This window comes from Eptatretus burgeri, chromosome 8 (assembly GCF_056783735.1).
Source record: "Eptatretus burgeri isolate ZD-2024b chromosome 8, Ebu_testis_v1, whole genome shotgun sequence".
Lineage (NCBI taxonomy): Eukaryota > Metazoa > Chordata > Myxini > Myxiniformes > Myxinidae > Eptatretus > Eptatretus burgeri.
The window spans coordinates 85,361,315-85,383,406 of record NC_140968.1 but is presented as its reverse complement, the minus strand read 5'-3'; the positions used below and the strand labels follow the sequence as shown (position 1 = coordinate 85,383,406).

Here is a 22,092-nt window from a genome sequence, read left to right as displayed (position 1 = left end):
AGCTAAAAATGAGGATATGGAGGATGGGAATGAAAAGAGGGGTATAAAGTATGGAAGGACAGAGGAGCAAGACTGCATGAGGGAAGGAACACATTCAGGCAACGTGAATGTGCAACATGTGGTCATGGCCACAAATCATTTTTCAAAAGGTTGAGTTTATGTCTCGCAACGTAAGACCCGAATCTATTGGCCGTTTGTGTACATTCACTGACAAGAAGTGCGAGTCTATAAATGTGTTCAGATTTATCAACATAGATAGCAAAATCCTTCCTTGATGGCAACTGGCCTTCAAAGCCAGCCAGAGACTGGGCATCCTCTGTCTCTCCAAATATACAGTATATTTGGAAAATCAATCAGAGCTACTCAATGCCTGTTTGTTGCTCAATGGAGTACTGCTCTCCACTATGGGTTGGCACACCAACATAACACCCGTCTCTTCTCGATTCCATGAAATGTACAGCTCCCAAAATAATTGGAATCTCCCGTGATGAGGCCGAAGAACAAGGTCTGCTCTCACATCACAGGCAGGTCAGTGGTTATTTATTTATTTATTGCTGTCCATTCTTCAACATGGTTCCCTCTGTCTTCTGTTCCCCTCTGTCCTCCAAACCTCCCAGCAACTCCAGGATTCATGCATTCTTACATTAAACCCCTTCTGCTTAAATTTCCAGAACTTAGGCCGATTGCACACCGCAAGTCGTTTGTTTCTCACTTCTTCCATCTATGGAACAATCTTCCAGAAGATCTTGCCTCATTCTCTCCGAGACTTCAAAAGCAAGCATGCACCGCCATCTCGTCATCCTCAAATTTGACACATGATCTTTATTACCCCCATTAACCTTTCCCAACTAACATTTTACTCTTTTCCTGTTCAGTCATTCTCTCGATATTTGTCCCACTGTCAGTTATATCTTGCTCTTCCGTGAGCCTTGCTCTTGTAAAGAGCAAAAAATACATACGACTCGAAAATGCTCAGTAAGAACGATTTCTACATCAGCTGCTCTCTTTGGAGGTACAACATTCATCTGAAAAAACAAAAAATTATAACAACCAGTATCAGGCTTCGTTCATCTATCAGGTGCTTGTGTGTTAAAGATTTTTAGGTTTGGGAATGCGATATAAACTTTCAATGAAACAGCATTTTCCATTCAATGGAAGACAATTTAAAAAAAAACAAAACTAGATGTGCCACAGAGAGATGGAGTCCTTGGGGTTGGGGGGGAGGAGGGGGGACAGGGGAGAAGGATGGAGTCCTTGGGGTCGGAAGGGAGGGGAGAGGGATGGAGTCCTTGTGGTTGGGGGGACGGGGGAGAGCGATCGAGTCCTTGGGGTTGGGGGGTAGGAGGCGAGAGGGATTTTTGTCCTTGGGGTTGGGGGGGGGGACAGTGGAGAAGGATGGAGTCCTTGGGGTCGGAGGGGGAGGGGAGACGGGTGGAGTCCTTGGCATTGGGAGGGCGGGGGCGAGGGGAGAAAGATGGAGTCCTTGGGATCGAGGGGGAGGGGAGAGGGATGGAGTCCTTGAGATCGAGGGGCGAGGGGAGGGGAGAGAATGGAGTCCTTGTGGTCAGGGAGGGAGGGAAGAGGGGTGGAGTTCTTGGGGTCAGGGGGGAGAGGGATGGCATTCTTGGAGTTGGGGGGGGACAGGGGAGAAGGATGGAGTTCTCGGGGTCGGGGGTGAGGGAGGGGAATGGAGTCCTTGGGGTCGGGGGGCAGGGGGGGCGAGAGAGGAATGGAGTCCTTGGGGTCGGGGGGAGGAGAAATGAATGGAGTCCTTAGGGTTGGGGAGAGCAAGGGAGAGGGGGTGTTGAGGAGATGAAGAAAAAAAGTTAGAGGGGAGAAGTGAGGGTCAGAGATTTGGGAGAGGGGCGTTGGGCTATGTACCGCCCCCCTGCTTTGATCAGACACGTGACCCATGATATCCTCTTTATATAACTGAATTAAGAATGAGATTGCAAAATTCAATTAGAAAAAAGAAAAACCCCAAAAACAAAAAAAAACCCAGATTAAAAATAATTAAAAACTTATGGCTGCCAGACTGTGGGACACCCGAACCCCTAACGGAAAGCCAGCAATCCAACGACGGCTATATTTTTTTTCGGACCAACATATGACCTTGACTTTCAACATTTTGGGATAGAGGGAAAATTAAGAAAATGTGTCCGCATCTACAATCTAACAATGAAACTCAACATCATGAAAATAGGGGGAAAACTAGAACAACACTTGGTAGAGCACAAACCTCCACTCAGCTGAACAGTTTAAGTTTTGTATCTTACTGATGAGCCAGAACTACCGACCTGAAACAAAATCAAATTGGCTTGTTCTTGTCATCTAACCAACTCATACACCAAGTTTTGTTATAATCCATCCAAAACTTTTTGAGATATCGTGCTATGTATCGTTTTTGGCCCAACTTCTCAATGGTGAAGAATCACTTACAAAATAAAAAAAATTCTCGTATCCGTATCCGGATTAAAATCTTCACCAAAATCGAATCGGTTCACCCTCATCACACACCCAACCTGTTCACCAAGTCTCGTCCAAATCTGTCCACAAATTTTTGAGATGTGCTATACTGTCGGACCCCGCTATTCATGGGGATATGTTCCTGAAAAATGCACGAATGTCAGACAGCGTCAGCAAATTTTGGGGCATTGTTTTTTTTTATCTTTTTTTTTTTTTTACATGTTCTAGACTCATAGAAGAGCGATTGCACAGAACAAATCAGGATAACATAACAAAGGGAACAGGAAAGGGTTCGGTTGAGAGCCACATGTTGTCTACGAGAGTGGAGGAAGTCAGGAATCCAAGAGTGGAGTTGGCCTTGAATGCCATAGGCAGAGATTCTTGAGAGCAAGGCGGCTCGCCTTGGAGAGCAAGGCGGCTGAAAAGCTCGCCTCGACATACGCCCAAGAAAGACAGCCCTGATCTCAAGGGCCTCCACAATTGTTGGGAGAGGAGGAAGCAGCATGTCCAAAGTAGAGTAACCAGGTTTGAATCCAAATTGGTGATCTGAGATGAGGTTGAAGAAGAAAAGGAAGGATTTTATATCAACTGTGATGATGGATTTCATGACCTTGCTGAGGATGGGGAAATAAGCTAATTGGGCTGGAGTTGAGGGGATTCGTTTTTGCACCTCTTTTTTTTAATGTAATGCTGTGATGTTGGCCAATTTCCAATTTCCCAGGTGGATAGAGACCAGTCCTGAAGTGTTAAAAAAGCAGAAATAATTATAATAATAATAAATTAATTAGTGGACCTTCTTTTTGTTCCACTACTCCTCCCCCCACCTTCCCTCCACATTTATTCCATACCGCTTAAGCGATTTCCAAAAAAAAAAACTTTGAAAAAAACTTTCAATATGGGAGCACCTACCCAGGAATAATTATTTTAACAGTTACATGATTGGATGGTAAGTGTAGATGTGGGTGGAAGGGTGTTTCACGTATCAGGAATAAATGACCTTCACCTCACTTTGTTTGTCCTCGGCTGAATAAATAAAAACTGGCGAGAGATAAATAAGTGACAATTTTGATTTGGTTGCGAGTTCCAAGTCTCAATGGTGTACTTGTGAAGGTCTTGGGAAAGAGCCATCCATCAATGTTTGGAATAAGGATGAAGCAAAAAATTGAAAAGGATCAGTTTAATGAGAGAAGCTTACCGATATCGGTGAACAAAGACTCCTCGGAAGATGGTGTTCATCAAGTTCTCCAACTCTCCTTCATGTTCCTTCAACTGTGAAAGAAAAAATATATAATAATTAAAACTGGTAAACCAGTAATCCCGGGCTTCAAGGCGTGCCTCCATTTTAACAAATTTCAACACTATCACCCTGTCACATGATATGGGTTTTCCGAGTTAGAAAGTTAGTTCAAGTCTGCAATGGGGCCCAGCTATGGGGTCCCTCATGTTATATCAATGAAGGATTGAAAAGCCCATAGCAATACATGATAAAGAAAGAAACGTCACATTGGACAAATCGAGGCTGGACAAATTTTCAAGTACCCAAAAAAGTCCAATAACTCCACATTTGCATATTAATGTAAATGGCGAACTTGTAGAACGTTAAAATATCTTCCAGAATGTGTGGTCACTTTTTGCCTATCTTCTTTGGTTTTCATTTTACGGCATGTCAAAAATGGGTGATTTTCAACTTTGGGGGGCTCTGGGGCCTCACTGGGGTAAAATACAGACATAGTGTAAACATATTTGGAATCCCCTCTTCAAGGCCTATCAGAATCTGTCATTAAATTTTTTTAACTCTCATTTGCATATTTGGCATATTTAATGAGGCGAATCGGCATCATTTTAATCATATAAATTATGCAACGATTTCGACGAAATTAACAACTTAACATTCCCATGGAATATCGGATATGTGTGCAAAAGCTTGAGGCTGTTGGGTTATCCAGAGATGCCAACTTTTGGAAATCAGAATTAGGGAGGATTTGCAACCGACACCAAATAATGTGCGCGGAGCGCACATCTCGAGCGCGGAGCGCTCGACCCTTGCGGCGGGGTCCAGGGCCCGCCTTAGGGCCCTGGAAGCTCTGGGGTTCTAGACGCTCTCTAGTGCCCTCTGAGCCCTATTTTGGAGCATTTAACATGTTAAGAATTCCCACTTTTTGAACAAAAAAGGGGAAAATTGTGCACTTTTTAATGTTACATGTATGTTAATATTAGTAAGTTAGGGGACAATCAAAGATTAACAAAAAGCACAAAAGAAGCAATATTTTTCTTACCTTACTGGCTGGTACTACTGCTGCTTGCTTTTTCCATGGCAGCTTTGCTGAGTGACAGCTGTGTGGCTCTTTTAGCCCTTCTGATTATGTCTTTGCTGTATTCTCTCTGGTAGCAAGGGGTGCTATGAGCTAGTTTTTCAATTAAGAGAGCTTCCAGGGTTTTGACACTCAAATTGGGACGAAATTCAGTATGATTCTTCCGTACAAGACTGAGTGCCCGCTCACATGATGCGTTCGAATGAGGAATGACCAAGATTCCCTTCATCACTTTGCTCAAATTAGGATACTTCTTGGCACCAGTGCAGGGATCTGTGAGCTGTGAAATCCGATGCCACTGCTCATCCACTCTCACTGTCTCAGTAGCAATTGTAGCTATGGAGGCGTGTGCCTGGTTGTGAGCGAATTCACTCTCAAGACTGTCTATGTCACCATCACCGCCACTGAACAGACAGGGGAATTTCTTGATGAAAAACTCCACACAGTCAAACCCCACTTCTTGGTGTAGCTTAACATCCAGCACCTGAGCATGCTTGGCTAATTCATCATCTAGCGGCCAGGTTTTGAAGATGTAATTGCAGGCTTTCACATAATATGAGCGAACTGCACTGAAGAAACCTTGGATGTCTGACTCACTCAGAGTGAAGGTGGATTTCTTGAGACTCCTTTGTTCCCTTATATACAGTTTGGCATCGTTCCCAATCATGAGGTCCTCATCATTCTTCTGATGATTTCTGTCAGAGAAGGGTACATTTACCAGAGCAACCGATGACACCGATGGTTTCAAAACCGTACACGAAGATATCTTTCAGAAGACCATTCAATTCTCCGTGCAGGAGATGAATACAGGGTTCGTCTCTTTGGAGCAGAAGATTCCCCTTCTCAAAAAGCTTGTTAGCATATCGAAGGAAGAAACAATAGTTTTGTTTGTGGAGACAAGAACATCCTGTTGACACGTTTTTTTCTAGATTCCTGCACAGTGTTTGAGGAAGATGCGCTTTTAGTTGTAGAACTCGTAGTACACTTAGCCGCAGGGCGATCACACTTGCGTTTACTGCCAGCAGAAGAGGTCAGACTCGTAGTACCAGATCCAATTTTACGTTTGAGGAGAGAGCTTGAGGTAGGTGCAGCCAAGGAAGAAGACCTCTGATTCGAAGGTTTTGCTGAGCTTCTATCAAGTGATTTGGCAAAAGCAGAACTTAACTTGGGTCCTTCTTTGCCTGTAGATGGGACTATCACAGTCTTTCTCGACTCTGAAGGGATCTGCTTTGTAGATGAACGTGATGAAGGGCCGGTGATGCTACCTGCTCTCAGCATTGGTTTTGGTGCTGTCCTTGCTGTCTTCTTCGCAGCAGATACTGCAGTGGTAGTGGTGAATGCTGCTCCACTAGTGCTTAATCCTGCAGTGCCAGTACTGGCAGTAGATACAGTGCCGTCCTTCTTGCTCGTTGTTAGAGTCTTGGCTACAGTTGGTTGCATTTTTCTTCGTACTTCTTCTTTGAAGAAGAGGCGAAGTGGCTCCCACTGTTCAATCAGCCTGTCTAGGCACTGACCAAGGGACAGCCACCTTGTTGCGACATGCTTCAGAATCTTGTGTGTCGGGGCATCACAGAGTTCTTGCAGTGCTTTCACTCCTTTGACGCGTTTACTACTTTTGTCCAAGTAGTAGCAAATATCGATGAGAAAGTCATCTAATTCAATGGGTAAGGCCTGAGCCGCCTTCTTGGCCGTATTGTGCATCATATGGCAAGGGCATCATCCCATGATGTAGCACTCTGGATTTTGTTTGTGGATATAAGCAGCGACTCCTTTGTGCTTGCCCACCATGACAGAGGCATTATCAGCACAAAAGGAAACACAATTTCCCCACGGAATTTTCCTGTCACTGAACTCATGATCAAGCAGTTTGAAAATGTTTTCTCCAGTGGAATCTTGTTTGCACGCAGGCAAACTTAGCAAACCTTGCTTCACAATCCCAGCACTGTTGTCATAGTACGAAATCAGGACAGGATATAGCTGGGCCTCACCACTGTCATTGCTACCGTCTGTAGCTAGGCTAAATGGAGCTAGTCTAGCAATATCGGCAATAGATGAAGCAGTAACATTTGACAACTCGCCAATTATTGCTGAAGTTTTTGTTCTTGCACATCCATACTTTGAAGCAACTTTTGAATCTGGAAACATCTTTTGAAATAGAGGTCCAGCATGATCTGAGACTGATATGGGCATAGCAAGTTATGTTCCACAATAAATCCACTAAAGAGAAGTTCCGCTCGGGTAACATCCTCTTCCTCGCTTGTCCCTTGTTTGGTGAAATAATTCAGAAGTGTACCGGTACTCGTGCTCGAAGATCTCTCCTTTGCAATGTCTGTGTGCAGTTTGCTTCCAACGTGCTTCCGAATATCATCGCGACCTCCGTGCTCAACTGAAATATCAACGCTGCATACTGTACAATACGCATGATGAATTCCTCTCAGACTTTCGAATACACGGGTATTGGAGACTGTATTCGGTCTTGTACTTCTGAGACCATTTCTTGGTCTTCGTAAGCTTCTTTTCTGCCATTTCGTAATCAACATCGAGGGCTTGAAGCATCGGTAACTTCGAAGTCGATGTTCCACAGCTGCAGCGCGACTCGTAGAACTCTAGCGGCTGTTAAACACCGCACGGTGGTCGCGACCGCCGGGCTGGTACGGGGCCCAGCTGCATGCAGTGAGCGTATCGCATGCATATACACTGTGCATACATACCGCATGCACTGTATTGCACACATACCGCATGCACTAAATCTCAGTGCATGATCGCATAAGCGAGATCCAGACCCAATGTTTCGCTGCTCCTCATTTGAATTTGCAATTTTTTACGTACAATTTGGTAGCAGCGAACGTTATGGAGTTACCACATGCTATACGTAGCAGACGATGCTTTTCATTCAATTCTCATACTAGTACATTCTGATTAGTGAACAGTGCAAAAATATCAAAATTTCGGGAGGATAAGGATAGTGATCGTAAGGGCGGGAGTTTGGGTGAATTTTGGGAAGCCTCCCGATGAAATCGGGAGGGTTGGCATCTGTGGGTTATCCCTTCTGGAGAAGATGTTTTTAGGTTTTGGAGAAAATCCAATATGGCCGCCATACCACGTGACCTACGTCACCAAAATTTTCAAAGTATAAACTTCAGGTCGAGAGTTATTAAATGGATAAGTTTTATTGAATTTCATCAAAGCATTGTTTTCATTTAACGACATTTCAAAAATGGGTGATTTTAAACTTTGGGAGTCTCTGGGGCCTCACTGGGGTGAAGTCCAGACATGCTATAAACATATTTGGAGTCCCCTGTTTATGTCCTATCTTAATCAGTCCTTAAATTTTTTCAACTCTCATTTGCATATTTTGCATATTTAATGAGGCGAATCGGCATCATTTAAAATCAAATTAATTAAATAACGATTTTGACCAAATTAACAACTTAACATTCCCATGGAATATCGGACATGTGTGCAAAAGCTTGAGGCTGTTGGGTTATCCCTTCTGGAGATGTTTTTAGGTTTTGGAGAAAATCCAATATGGCCGCCATACCACGTGACCTACGTCATCAAAATTTTCAAAGTATAAACTTCAGGTGGAGAGATATTAAATGGATAAGCTTCATTGTATTTAATCCAAGCGTTGTTTTCATTTTATGACATTTAAAAAATGGGTCATTTTCAACTTTGGGGGGCACTAGGGGCTCACTGGGGTCAAATACAGACATCGTATAAATATATTGGGAGTCCCCTGTTTATGTGCTATCGAAATTTGTCATTAAATTTTTTCAACTCTCATTTGCATATTTTGCATATTTAATGAGGCGAATCGGCATCATTTTAAATCATATTAATTATGTAACGATTTCGACCAAATTAACATTACCATGGAACAATGCAAATGTGTGCAAAACTTTGAGGCTGTCGTGTTATCCGTTCTGGAGAAGATGCTTTTAGGTTTTGGATAAAATCCAATATGGCCGCCATACCACGTGACCTACATCATCAAATGTTTCATAGTATAAACTTCAGGTGGTGAGAAATTATCCTGTTGAGTTTCGTTCAATCTCACCGAACAGTTTTCCCTCCAGATCCGCCACAAAATCGGTCAGTAGAACATAAAAACGACTTTAATAATAATAATACTAACGATTTCAATAGAGCTTCAGCCATGCTTGAAGCCCTAATAATACAAAACAGGACAGAAATTGACTGAACTATAAAATAACTCGTACAAGCACACAGATTCCAAACGATGTGGCTGGATTTATTGGCACAGACTTCTTGCGTATGGCGTGATGACTTGCATCTCATGAATCTAAGTACAGCTTTAACAGCCAAGTCATGGTATCAGTTGCTGGTGCATGGATTGCTCCAATGTTCCCGCTAAAGCTTTCATGATTAACAATGTTGTCCATGCATTTCTCAGGGTTTCCACAGTCAGATGCTGGGCTTTCGCAGATTTTATATTCGTACAGACGATGAGCCTTGGAGGCGTTATTTCCAGAGACTCGTAGGCATTGATGCTGGGACCTCTTTCGCCACGGGGGTGGGTGAGAGAGAAGTGAGGTGGAGAGGGTCGCTTGTGCTGCTACGCCGTAGTTCCTTAATTTGCTTGTTACACGTAAAAGAGGGAAGAAAAAAGAAAATAAAAAATAATAATTACAAAAAGCAGTTTTCCCTCCTTGGAGCTGTGTCCATCTTGTCCACCCCATGCATGCATGTTTTGCATCCTGTTTTGTCTGTTATGTCCTGATCCGTTCAGTGTACTAGCTCTTCCACGAGCCTCGACTATGTATACAAAAAAAAACAAACAGTGGTACACTCGTGCTAAAAATAAATGCAGCATTGGGGTCCATAAATCGGCTGGATATATATTTTGAACTAATGTATTACAAGGAATGAGAAGGAAATTTTGCACAGGAGGAGGTCGTTTGGACCATCATGCCTGCGCCACACCAATACCAGATTTAATAAATCCATTAATACCCCTTCCCTTCATTTGCAGCCTGTTGGCTGCTACACTAGGACTCATTATACTGACCTCGGAAGGATGACGGGCTGTGTCAACCCCCTGGTGTTAATTCATTCAGCAGCCAACGGGGCTTGAACTCAGGATCCTGGGATCCCAAGCCACCATCCTAACCACTCACACTCTCACTATGTCTATCCGAAAGGACCGTTTGGAACCCCCCCCAATCCCCATCTACTTTCTCAACAATCTTCTGGAAGAAGTCCTTTCTTTCAAGCTTCTGGGTCTCACTATCTGCCATGATCTTTACTGGGAAAGCCACATTACCAACCTTGCCTCCAAAGCCAGTCACCGACTGGGAATCCACCCTCATGCAAAATCTTTCCTCGGCCCACCTGAACTCCTGACCACATACAAAGCTTTCGTCCGCAGCCTGATGGAGTACTGCTCTCCGCTCTGGGCTGGTGCTCCTGCCTCCCACCTTTCTCGGCTTCACGCTGGAGAAACCAAGGCATTTCGGATAATTGATATCTCCCACGATGAGGCTGAGTCTTTGGGCCTCTCACTCTCTCTCACCGCAGGCAGGTCGGTGGTCTTTCTGTCTTCTGCCGTCTCCTCTCCGGGCTCGCCCCCCCGGCTCTGTCTGCGATTTGTCCGCACCATATTTCCGCAGGGCGCTCAAGGTCCGCTAACAACCCCCTTCTGGTAAAACTACCAAAATCACCAATCACTGCTCACCTTTACTCTTTCATTCCTCTTTTTTCCCACCTTTGGAATAAACTCCCTCACTCTGTTCAATGCCATTCTTCCCTCCAGGCCTTCAAAACAGCTGTTCACCACCACCTATTGTCCCCCATCCAAATCCTCGATCTTTTCGACCGCCGTTAATCCACCCCAAACCCACCCCCTTCAAATTCCCTGCTTTCCTTCCTGAAAGTCCCTGTGGTGTCCATATTGTATACCCCATGTTCCCCATCCCATCCCTCTCCCTTGCACAGATCTCCTAATGTGTCTGTTCCCCACTGTTTTGTCCCTCCCACTCCCGCCCCTCTTGTCGCATGCCCCCGTTGCTGTGCGGTGTGTGTTAGCTCTCATACGAGCCTTGACAAGGTATAGCAAAAAAAAAAAAGAAGCCAACACCAGGTTATATGTACAAACCCTGACTTCAAAGAAACACAAAACTCATGAGCAAATACATCAAAATAATTATCAACCTTTTCGTTGCTTGTAGTTAGGTTCTGAAGCTTATTGGTTGCTTGTTGGGCCAGGGGACGGGCCTGCTCAGCTGCCAGTTGTCTTTGCACTGTCTGCAGGACTCGTTCAACTTCCACTGCCACTCCAACAAGGCCAGTCATGAATTTTAATGCTGTACACAAACCAAAAACAAAGGAAAGGTTCAGTCTGACAATGTGATGAAGATGAAGTCAACATGACTATTACACAAAATATATTGCTCATGCCTTGAATCGGAAACCATTTCAAGCACAACGTTAATATTAAAGTTAATAATCCACAGACCAATTTGGATAATCATTGGATCATGTACATAAATAAACTACATGGCCAAAAGTATGCGGACACCCGCTCTAATTAGTGGATTCAGCTATTTCAGCCACACCCATTGCTGAGAGGTGTATAAAATGAAGCACACAGTCATGCAATCTCCATTGACTAACATTGGTCATAGAATGGGCCATAATGAAGAGCTCAGTGACTTTCAACGTGGAACCGTCATAGGAAGCCATCTTTCCAACAAGTCAGTTCATCAAATTTCTGCCCTGCTGGAGCTGCCCCGGTCAACTGTTAGTGGTGTTACTGTGAAGTGGAAACGTCTCGGAGCAACAACTCAGCCGCAAAGTGGTAGGCCACAAAAGCTCACAGAACGGGACTGCCGAGTGAGGTAGTGCGTAGCATGGAAAAATCGTCTGTCGTCGGTTGCAACACTCACGACCGAGTTCCAAACGGACTCTGGAAGCAACATCAGCACAAGCAATGTTCGTCGAGAGCTTCATGGAATGGGTGGGTTTTCATGACCGAGCAGCCGCTCACAAGCCTAAGATCACCATGTGCAATGCTAAGCGTCGGCTGGAGTGATGTAAAGCTCACCTCCATTGGACTCTGGAGTAGTGGAAACGCGTTCCATGGAGTGATGAATCACACTTGTCCACATACTTTTGGCCATGTAGAGCAGCTTTCAAAAAACTAAATAATGTGTACATTTGATGTGTAGTGCCAACAATCACCAGGGTGGTGTGATACCAGCACATATTGACATCAAATTGATTCCTTTTCTGCTATTAACCAAATGAACATGCACATATTTAGCTTCAAGTCTGTGCTGCTTATGATTGCTTTCGATAAGCTGACAGGCTGTGGTTAGCACGCATTCCATCCGACACTTGCAGTCCATGAGCCAGAGCTAAATTTTCGGATCCGACTAAAAGCCACGATTGTTTTTCTGTCAGCGTGATGTATGGAATCATGTGATGACATGCCAACATTCTCAGCTGTTATTTTGCAGTCCATCTTTAAAGCTGTTCGAGGTCGAGGGGAGGGATGTAGTCCTTGGGGTCAGGGGGGAGGGCTGGAGTCCTTGGGGTCAGGGGGGAGGGATTAAGTACTTGCGGTCAGGGACAGGCCCATTGCTAGGGGGGGCATTTGGGTGCAATGCCCCCCCCATGGTGCATCTGGTTCCCCCCCCCCACTTGTATGCCACCCATTTATGCCCTGTTGCACCCAGTGAACGACTTAGTGTTTCAGGACGAGAGGCCACTGTGAACTCCTTGCTGTTTAAGAGGTCACCTGTGTGAACTAAAACCCTGATTCCAGATGTTCAACGTGATGACAAACAAGGCCTTCTTGGATAAACTGTTCTTTAATAATATCTTTTGAATAACAATCAAGAGATAAGTGTGCGCTTGCCAGCACATCTCCAAAAGCAATTGGCAAGACAATACAGTCCAAGCCCACAAGATAAAAGATAATAATGCAAGCACCAACGCCAGCAGCCAAGACGACAGACAGCCGCAAGACCTCGTGTCGAATGTCGATGTTGTAGGTGGTTATATATATATATATATATATATATATATATATATATATATATATATATATATATATATATATATATATATATATATATATATATATATATATATATATATATATATATATATATATATATATATATATATATATATATCGTGGATCATTTCGTTTTAAGGAATAGCCAATCAGCGTCTTCGATATGGAGGCCCTATAAAGCAGGTTACCTGATTGGTTGTAAGTTAGGTATAAATGTAATATAGTCATAATATGATAATATGAATAAGGAAAAGACATAAATTTACATAATTAAAGATGAAGTGCACCGCGTGACCTTCACAACCCTCCATTTTACAAAAGTAATTTTCTCATAAAAATTAAAAATATGTGTTTGCAATCATGCCCACATTTGAAATTATGCAGATAAAACCTGTTTTTGGTGCATGCATCATTTAATAAATAAAACCGTCAACCGTCAAATGTCGCGAGTCGTGAGATTAGTGACACGAGTCACGAGGGACGAGTCACGGAGAGCGCGAGCGAGCAGCAGTAGAAAAAGACATGGATATACGAAAATGGCTAAGAAAAGGAAAAAGGTTGCGGTTATGGTTGTGGTCAGCACCCGCCGTGGTCTGCTGCTTTGTACTTCTGATGTACAAGTTAAATGTTGTGTTTGGTGCTTTGCATATCCCATATCTAGTGCTTTGTGCATAACCTTACCTCTGTGTAATTGACTGCTTTAAATGCGGACTTTGTGGTGTCTTCAGGATGCTCGTATTTGCTGTTGATAGTTTAACGTAATGATCGCAGGTCATAGCCTACTGTATCTTATTTGAAAGTGCACTGATTCCGGTGCCAACCTCCCCATTTAGTCATTGTATCTCTGGTATATTAATTTTCTAATGCCAATTCTTGACAACACCTTGTATAAGTTCACCTGAATTGGTGCCAATTGTATAATCATTGAATATCTGCATTGTGAATGTGCCAGTTTGTTGCGGCTCTCCTGCATTCGAATAATTTTAAGCCAAAAACATCGGAACATATTAAATCTAGCTGAGATCAATTTGGTTAGTATGCGACGGCAACCTCAGTATAGATGCGTCAATGCTGCATGAATACAATAACATACCGGGTTATCAAAAATATTAAATATTATAATTGTGCCCCCCCCCATCCAGTTCATATGCCCCCCTTAATACTGAGCCCTGGCGACGGGCCTGGTCAGGGGGGGGGGGAAGGATGGAGTCCTTCATCAGATAATTTATTGCACCATTTTACAGTGAAATTTATTGTGTCCTCGTACAAATTACAATAACTATAATAATACCGAGATAGCTGCGATTGTGAAGCGATCGCCAAGGGTAAGCCTCCCCTGGTGCCTGTGATCCAAATATGGCATATTTTGTTCGGACTCCCATATGACCTTGACCTTCAACATTTAGGAACAGAGTGTAAAATAAGAAAATGTGTCTCCATCTACAATCTATCCATAAAACTCAACATCATGAAAATCAGAGGAAAATTATTCAAGTCATGATCAAAAAAGCATTTGTTGTTCCAAAAAAAAGGTTACAATCCAACAAAAGTAGGTCAAGGACACTCATCAAAATCAAGTGCATAACTTCAGTGCAGGTACACAATTATGATGCAAGAACATCTTGGAACGTCAAGCGGTCTTTGGAATTCCACATTGGCAAAATTGAGCGACGACAAAAAATATATATACTGTTGCGGTTGTGGAAATTCGCAAAACACCATTCAGGTCCCGTAGGTGAGATATCTCTGTAAGTACATGTGTAGTTAGCCCCAAACCCGTTGTTTAGAGGGAATAAACGTGATTCATTCGGGCTGCGACGCTTTGAGATAGCCGTTTTTCTGTTCTATCTTTATTTTGAACCAACCACGCTCCAACCATCACACAACAACAACAACAACAACAACAACAACAACGCCAACAGCCACGATCTTTACCTTCACAACTCGCTCCCGCAAACATCGCATCACCGCCATTCCGAACGGCACCATGGCCATAAACCACCACCATAAACCCTCCACCACCTTCACACCTCTCTCCTTCTGCGGCCATTCCCGCATCACCTGTGAGAACCGAGCGTCGGGCTGTCCTGGGCTCGTAAAAGATACGCGCCGAGCATCGAGTGCAAAATGCGGCCTTTCCGAGGAGAATTCGGATCAGGAATGCAACACGCCCACTTCTGATCCGTCCAATCAGCAAGCGCGGGCCGGTTTGGCCCCGCCTCCAGGCGCGTCTGTGTGGAATCGAGATATGCAAATTCTCGGATCAGGGGAGATTCACGCCCCTTTTTCTCCGTCCAATGGGCGAGCGTGGCTCCGCCCCCGAGCTCGTTCTGATCCAGAAATTTGCATATGGGTTCTCCTGCCGGCCTATAAAGCGCCGAGCGCAAGGCGAATCTGGGCAGAGTCAGTTTGAAAGAGCGGAGAGTGGCAGAAAAGCGAAGAGAGTTTTGGGGCAGAGAGAAAGAAGAGTTGTTGCGCAGGAATTGTTGTTGAGAGTCAGTTTGGAAGAGCGGAGTGGAGTCGGGAGGCGAGGGCGTCCCAGTGGTTTTCGGCAGTTGGCTGAGGAGAATTGGGGGAAGAGTCCGAGGAGCTCGGGTCCGAGGCAAGGAAGACGGCGGTCGGCGACGAGGTCGCGGTGGAATCGCTCGTCACGGGACCCAAGCAAGCCAGCTATACTCTTTCCCCAGAGCATCAACAATTCCCCCCCCTGCTTTTTCCCCCGCGCTGAGATAGTGCGAAAAGGGGGCCCTGTTCCCACCCCACTCCAAGCGGTGCCAACAAAACCCGCGAAGGAGCACGAAGTCGGGGCACCGCCGCGCTGCCACATTTGCGGCTCATCACGAAGACGCGGGTAGGACCCACCCGGTCTCGCGGACCTGACCGCTCCTTCAGGTCCCACGCAAATATTGGCCCACAGGCCCCGTCTGCCCCCTTGTCTTTGAGGGTGGCCTTTTCTTTTGCTTTTGAGTAAATGTGTTGTTGGCGCCGTCTGTAAAGTAAAACTGTTTAAGTGTTGCCGTGTGCTCGCGTAGTCGGTCGTATCTCTGCGTCATTGTTTCTTTTGTAGCATTTGATATATGTGCATTCTGTTTGACTATATGTGTGCTCTCCATGTGCCGTGGAATAAAGTGCTTGCATGTTGAATTGTTCCCCGTTTCGCTGCGTCCTTTCCTTCGTTTGAATCTCCATCTTACTTCACGTAAAGGGTTGGTAGTGGGCTTAATACGCCCGATAATTAATCGGAACCGTCGAGGCCGACGATAACACCGCTCGGTTATCCCGATAGTACAGAACGGATCGCTTAAGTGGCCCGTGTCCGGAGTCGACCTGCGGCGAGGTGCGATCGCCCGGTCCACCAGCGGCGTGGGTACTTAGGTAGGTCGAGTTTTGCGAACAACCCTATCCCACGCGGGTGGCCGATTGGCACGATCGTGGTGAGGCCGAAAGGCCCACCCGTGACTGGCTCCCGGCGTTAGTCCGAGAGGTTCACGACAGAATTGTCCGTCCGGTGGGCGATGTGCCGCGATTCGAGTCACGTGGCCCATCGCACGCCGGCGGGCGCAAATTCGCAACAATACCATCAGAGATGGGGAATCCCCCGCCATTGGATGAAAAAGGTCATACATATTCCAGATAATGAGGGAGGTGAATTGGAAACAAGACACCATTTGGTCAACATCTCGAAAAAGTTCCCCAGGGGTGAGGAACGTAGTAACCAAAAATAATTGAAATCAGATAAGCGGTTTTCCATTTATTGCAAAAAAAATTTTACAAGATGGCCGCCCCAGTCGGCCATCTTGGATCTGGCCACACTCAAATTCAATAGGGTTCTTCCTTTTCAGGTGGTACATGTGTGACCAAAATTTCAAATCGATATGGTGAACAGTTTATGAGTTATAGCACTCACAGCTATAAACGTTGATGCCCGGACGGATGGACGGACAGCCGGACGACCTGGGTGACAACAATATCCCCCTTCCGCCACGTGGCGTGGGATAAAAAACAATATCCCCCTTCCGCCACGCGGCGGGGGATAAAAACACGTTTATGAATATTTTGATGCATTTACTGAATTAAATTTTCATAAATATTATATGAGACCAATCTACTTCACAAAAGTGAAGTCAACAAGTCATGTTAATTCACCAATAGTTTCCTGCCTGTTGCTCTTAAGAACATAGCATCGCTCTCAAGTATCGAGCATATCTTTAATCCCTTACCTGCAAGCGTGGCAGTATGTCGAAAAGCCCGAACCTGAGAGTCTGCTAACCCAACCAACAGAGAAGCCAGGTGGACTGCCAATTCCAACTCTGTGTCATTTGCTTCCCAGCCAGCCAAACCAATGGACATTCCACCGCGTCTACCTCCCAAAACAAGAGCAAGCTGCTGGAACAGTTTGGGGAACGAGGATCGGAACTGACGCCAAGAAGATCCAGTGGCAACCAAGGGATAGTCAGCATCCATCTAAAGAAAAGTAGAGGAATGCAAACAAGCACAGCATGAAAACTCTTTTTGCTCAACTTGGTGTTGAATATCTTAAATAATAAAAATAATCGATTATTTAATGTATTATATAACCAAGTTATAATCCAGGATAATGACTATGGTGCTGTGTTGATGAGCACTCTTGACCTTGTGCCATGGTAACACAAATAGCTTTGCAAGCACCCCGTGATTAATAACACGAGACTTTCAAAATGACATTCAGCCCCAGAATGTTCGGCACGTATGCGCAGAAGTGCCAGGAAATGCAGGCGTTCAAGACATCGTAAAGTATATCGTCTGTGGTAGATACGGATTGTTACAATGGCTCACCAAGCTTCTGCATGGGTGAAACTGGAGAACTTTAGAAAAAAAAGAAGGAAAGGACTATCGTTTTTGACCCGATCTCTCAATAGTGAAGAATCTAAATTATCATATCTATAATCCAGATTAAGATTTGGATCTTCATCAAAGTCGAATCAATAAGTCTTTGTTACACACTTAACCCATTCACAAAATTGGCCGAATACGTCCGCAACTTCTTTGATATATCCTGCTCACAGATAAACAAACAGACGTGAAAACATAACCTCCGTCCACCTTCGGTTTGTATAGTGAGGAGTGCTATTATTGGGAAGTATTACCATTAATATCCATGTATTTTATACATTTTACATTCATTAGGCCTAAGTCACATTTGCTCTACGGCAAGGATACGGCGGCCGTACGCCTTCTGAATTGACAGAAACGTGTGGCGGCCGCAGAGTTTCTGAGGTGGCCTCAGGGTGGCCCTACGTCGCATGGCTATACTTTACAGGCCGCAGGGGTCGCCGTGGAATTATAACGCGGAGTTATAACTTTTTTAATTTCTACGTTCGCCGTAGTAATTCGACAAGCCAAAAAAAAAAAATAAATTAACCCATTCGTTACCGTCCGTCTGGCCGCACGTTCGCCTTTGGGCCCCCCTGCGGTCCCCCTGCGGTCGCCTTGCGGGCACCTTGCGTCTGCCTTGAAAATTCTATGGCCGCCGCAGGAACGCCCTAAGGTCACCATGCGACATCAAATCAAAGACTGTACGGCAACCCCACGTTTTCGGTCTCCACAATTTATAAATATGCCGTGCAGCTCCCTGAAAAATAAAAACATGTGACTGCTGCATTGTGTGACCGTGGAAATACTGCGGCCACCGTATAATTGCTAGTGGCCGTAGATTTTGGAGACCCCACGGCCGCCGTGGCAAATGTGACCTAGGCCTTAGCAGTTTTCCAGCTGCAATTCCGTTGCCTCACCTCATCAAACTTCTGTGTCATCACACGAATGACGTCGGAAAACCCCATGTTTTTCACCATATCGAGTGTCACTTCTCCTGTTTCGGGAAGTTGAGTCAATGACAGGAGAGGAGAGTTTGCACAGCAAATTGTGGATTAGTAGCTTGTATAAAGTGTTTTGAGTGTGAAACTAACCTCGACAACCAGAACACTGAATGACAAAGTTCACCAGCTCGAGAAAGGCTTCCTCCTTGCTTTCATTAAGCATGTCAACCCAACCATCCAAAATTGCCTAAAAATAAACAACACACACACACACACATTAAAAAAATTTAAACTTCAGCCATCGAGAACACTGAAGAATAAAAACAACAAGAGTGAGAATTGCTTTGCAATACATGTCCCCTACTGATGTAATAAAAGTCCAAAAAGGGCATCACTCGGTGAAAAATTGACAAAACTCCCTGAAACTTAAACTTGTTCTGTAACATCATAATAAAGACACGTACCAAGTTTCAGTTGAATATGTTAAAGGGTATGGGAAATGAAAGCCTGAGAAAATAAAGGTGGACGGACAGATGGCAAACCTATAGTCCCCTCCAGTGAAACCAGAAGGAGACCAATAAGAGGGGGATGACTAAAATATATGAGGAAGTCATTGATGAATATGCGAGCTGAGCTGAAGCACTTTACAACAGGGTAATTAAAGAATGGTTTGTATTTGGAAGAATCTAAAAATCGAAATGGTAAGAACCGCAGAGCGGGGAATGCAAAAATATAACCAACTCGAGATTTTGTTTAAAAAATATGACAAGCTCTGCAAAAGTAGCATTTCATATACAGAGTGGCCTTCATCAGGACAAACATATTTCATGTCTGCTCAGAAGTTCAACAGAAAGTACCCTCCTCGAGTGGTCCTGCAGGTGAACAGCGTGGCTTGCAATGCGGTCAAGTGGCTTAAGCGCTCAAAGAAGCACTCCAACAAAATGATTGATAAGGAACGGCTGGCTTGACAAGCGATTAGCGAACGCCGATCCGTCATATTACTAAACACCTCCTGGAGACGCCAAAATGTTAAATATGTCCAAATTGGACAAATTAACACTTTATTATTATTATTTTTTCTTTTAGCAGTCAGAACTGCTGCCAAATTAAATTCTGGAAATAAATTTTGTAATTCAACTCGGTTAAAGAGATTCGAGATTATGGCATGTGCGGAAATTAAATAAAGCCACAAACGCTGGCATCTCCGGGCGTTTATAAGCACTGCAATGTATCCAGCGATTCGCAGCTATGATGATCAGGCATTCGATAATATGAGTGAGGTCAGTGAAAAAAAAACTATTGTTGAGAAACTGTTGCGCCTGTTCCAAATCAAGGCATTGCTCAGCAGCCAGGCAAATTTATTTATTTATTTAAATGGTGAATGAAGACCCTGGCGAGGGAGAGTAGGCTGCCAAATAAGGCCATTAATTATCTTCAAAAGAGGTGTTTTAATTAACACAAACATCTAATTTTTACTCACGCACTTTCTTGGAGTTCCCTTAGTATGCACACAAAGTTTTGTCGTTTTGGAGTTATTAACGGGAAAGAGATTCACACACGCACGCACACACCCCGGGTGCCATCATATTCATCTCACGACAATATCGCCACTTGTACTTTTACAGTCCTTTTTGAATTTCTGAACCAATCACAATGTACTTTATCAACACATGAATAGACAGGCACTTCCAGTTAACGCATTTTCGCCGATATACAATGAATAAAGGAACAAACACTCTTCACACTACACCAGATAGGCATTATTTTTTTGCCCCGTTGTCACATCTAAAAGGGGTGGCATATGTGCTGCGATTGTGAGAACTTAATACCCATGAACTGTTTGTTGTTTTTTAATCTGCAGGTAGTTCCTGCTTTGTTTTTAATCTGCACGTCGTACTGCATGCACTCTTCAGACTGCACTACTTTGCACATCATAATCGAGTGGTATGAAATAACTTTTCGTAAAACTTTCCCTGAACTTTTCAATACGAGTGGAAAACGACATGCACCTACTCCATCAAACACTTGTGGTAATGGGTTTCGCCACTTCCTAAACCTCAACTGCAATAACTCCCGCACTCATCTCCAGGCCTCAACACACAATCTCTTCACCTATTATAATAGGTGAGTACAATGAGTGAGAACTTCACCCACACCAATAATAATTATTGGTGAGTACAATCCTGAGTCATTACTGCACTCATTTACTTTTCTTCTATTTTGATGTATTTATGGTGGGTATTAATTTAATTACCTGCACCACCACCTAAGGCGGACGGAGGTCGTTTTCACCACTGTCTGCCTATGAGTAGGCTATTTCAAAAAGTTACGCATGGATTCAGACTAAATTTTATGGACAGGTTGGGTGTATGACGAGGACGAATCGATTTGATTTTGTGAAGATCCATATTCAAGAATTTGGGGCCAGAAACGATATTTCAAAAAGTTACGGACGGATTATGACAAAACGAGGTGGACGAGTTGGGAAGGTGACAAGAACAAGCCGATTAGATTTTGGTTCAGGATCGAGATCTGGCCTATCAGTGTGATACAAAACGTAAACTGTTCAGCCCGGCGGAGGCTTGCGCTCTGAGTGTTGATCAAGTTATACATAGTCATGTTCTGTATTGATTTACCAAGTTGTGTATTTTGTTAGGTTAGGTTTGGTTGTGCAAGGTGTCCGGACATCAGCTAAAAGGAAAAGCATATTGATTTATAACACCATGTCTATGGAAAAATCTTTTTTGCGATACGCATTTTCGCTATCCACAAAATCTATTGAAAATGATTATATGCATCTTACAAAATGGTGAGCCATAATAACGCCACATTTTTCATTGACTTGCAAGGGAAGCTTAGAGATACACTGACTTGCCTTTGATCTATCTCACCAAGACCCAGCTATAGACCGTCACCCGAGTGTTTCACATGTCAAGTGATGCATCAATGTGTCCATCACATTATGCCACAAGACTCATCTTGCAGCACTTGAGGTTCATGGGACATTGAATATCCACGGTGTTTTCACGAAGATTTGGTGAGAAATAACTGGCACCCTGAACAGAATGCAAATTTCTGCCACTGCCGAATGTTAGACGTGGCCAACTGGTTCACTATAGACTTGGGCCAACGAGGTTTCCCACCAAGGTAGGAATAATTTGGATCATTGAATTAGTAGCAGTCTATTGGTACGTGTTTGGCTCATTTATAGCTACTTGTACAAATACTGGATATATATATATATATATATATATATATATATATATATATATATATATATATATATATATATATATATATATATATATATATATACATATATATATTTATATATTTATATATACATATATATATATATATATATATATATATATATATATATGTATTATTTATATATATATATATTAGCGTGGTCCAAAATCATAAGGGAAAAATTCAAAATTTGAATATTCTTGGGGCATGTTGATTATTTTGT

The 22,092-nt window shown here is 43.7% G+C and overlaps 1 protein-coding gene across 3 annotated transcripts in view; it reads right to left on the bottom strand.

Annotated features, from left to right (window-relative positions):
* Positions 1 to 22,092, bottom strand: part of LOC147022200 (cohesin subunit SA-1-like) — a 136,043-nt gene that overhangs the window by 95,247 nt on the left and 18,704 nt on the right. For all 3 annotated transcript variants that reach the window (XM_085892872.1, XM_085892871.1, XM_085892873.1), the window contains exons 5-9: positions 18,768 to 18,864; positions 18,594 to 18,670; positions 17,043 to 17,286; positions 10,953 to 11,104; positions 3,662 to 3,735 (exon numbers count right to left, since the gene is read on the bottom strand). In XM_085892872.1, the coding sequence (XP_085748998.1) occupies positions 3,662 to 3,735; positions 10,953 to 11,104; positions 17,043 to 17,286; positions 18,594 to 18,670; positions 18,768 to 18,864 (644 nt within the window). The remainder of the gene's footprint in view (positions 1 to 3,661; positions 3,736 to 10,952; positions 11,105 to 17,042; positions 17,287 to 18,593; positions 18,671 to 18,767; positions 18,865 to 22,092) is intronic.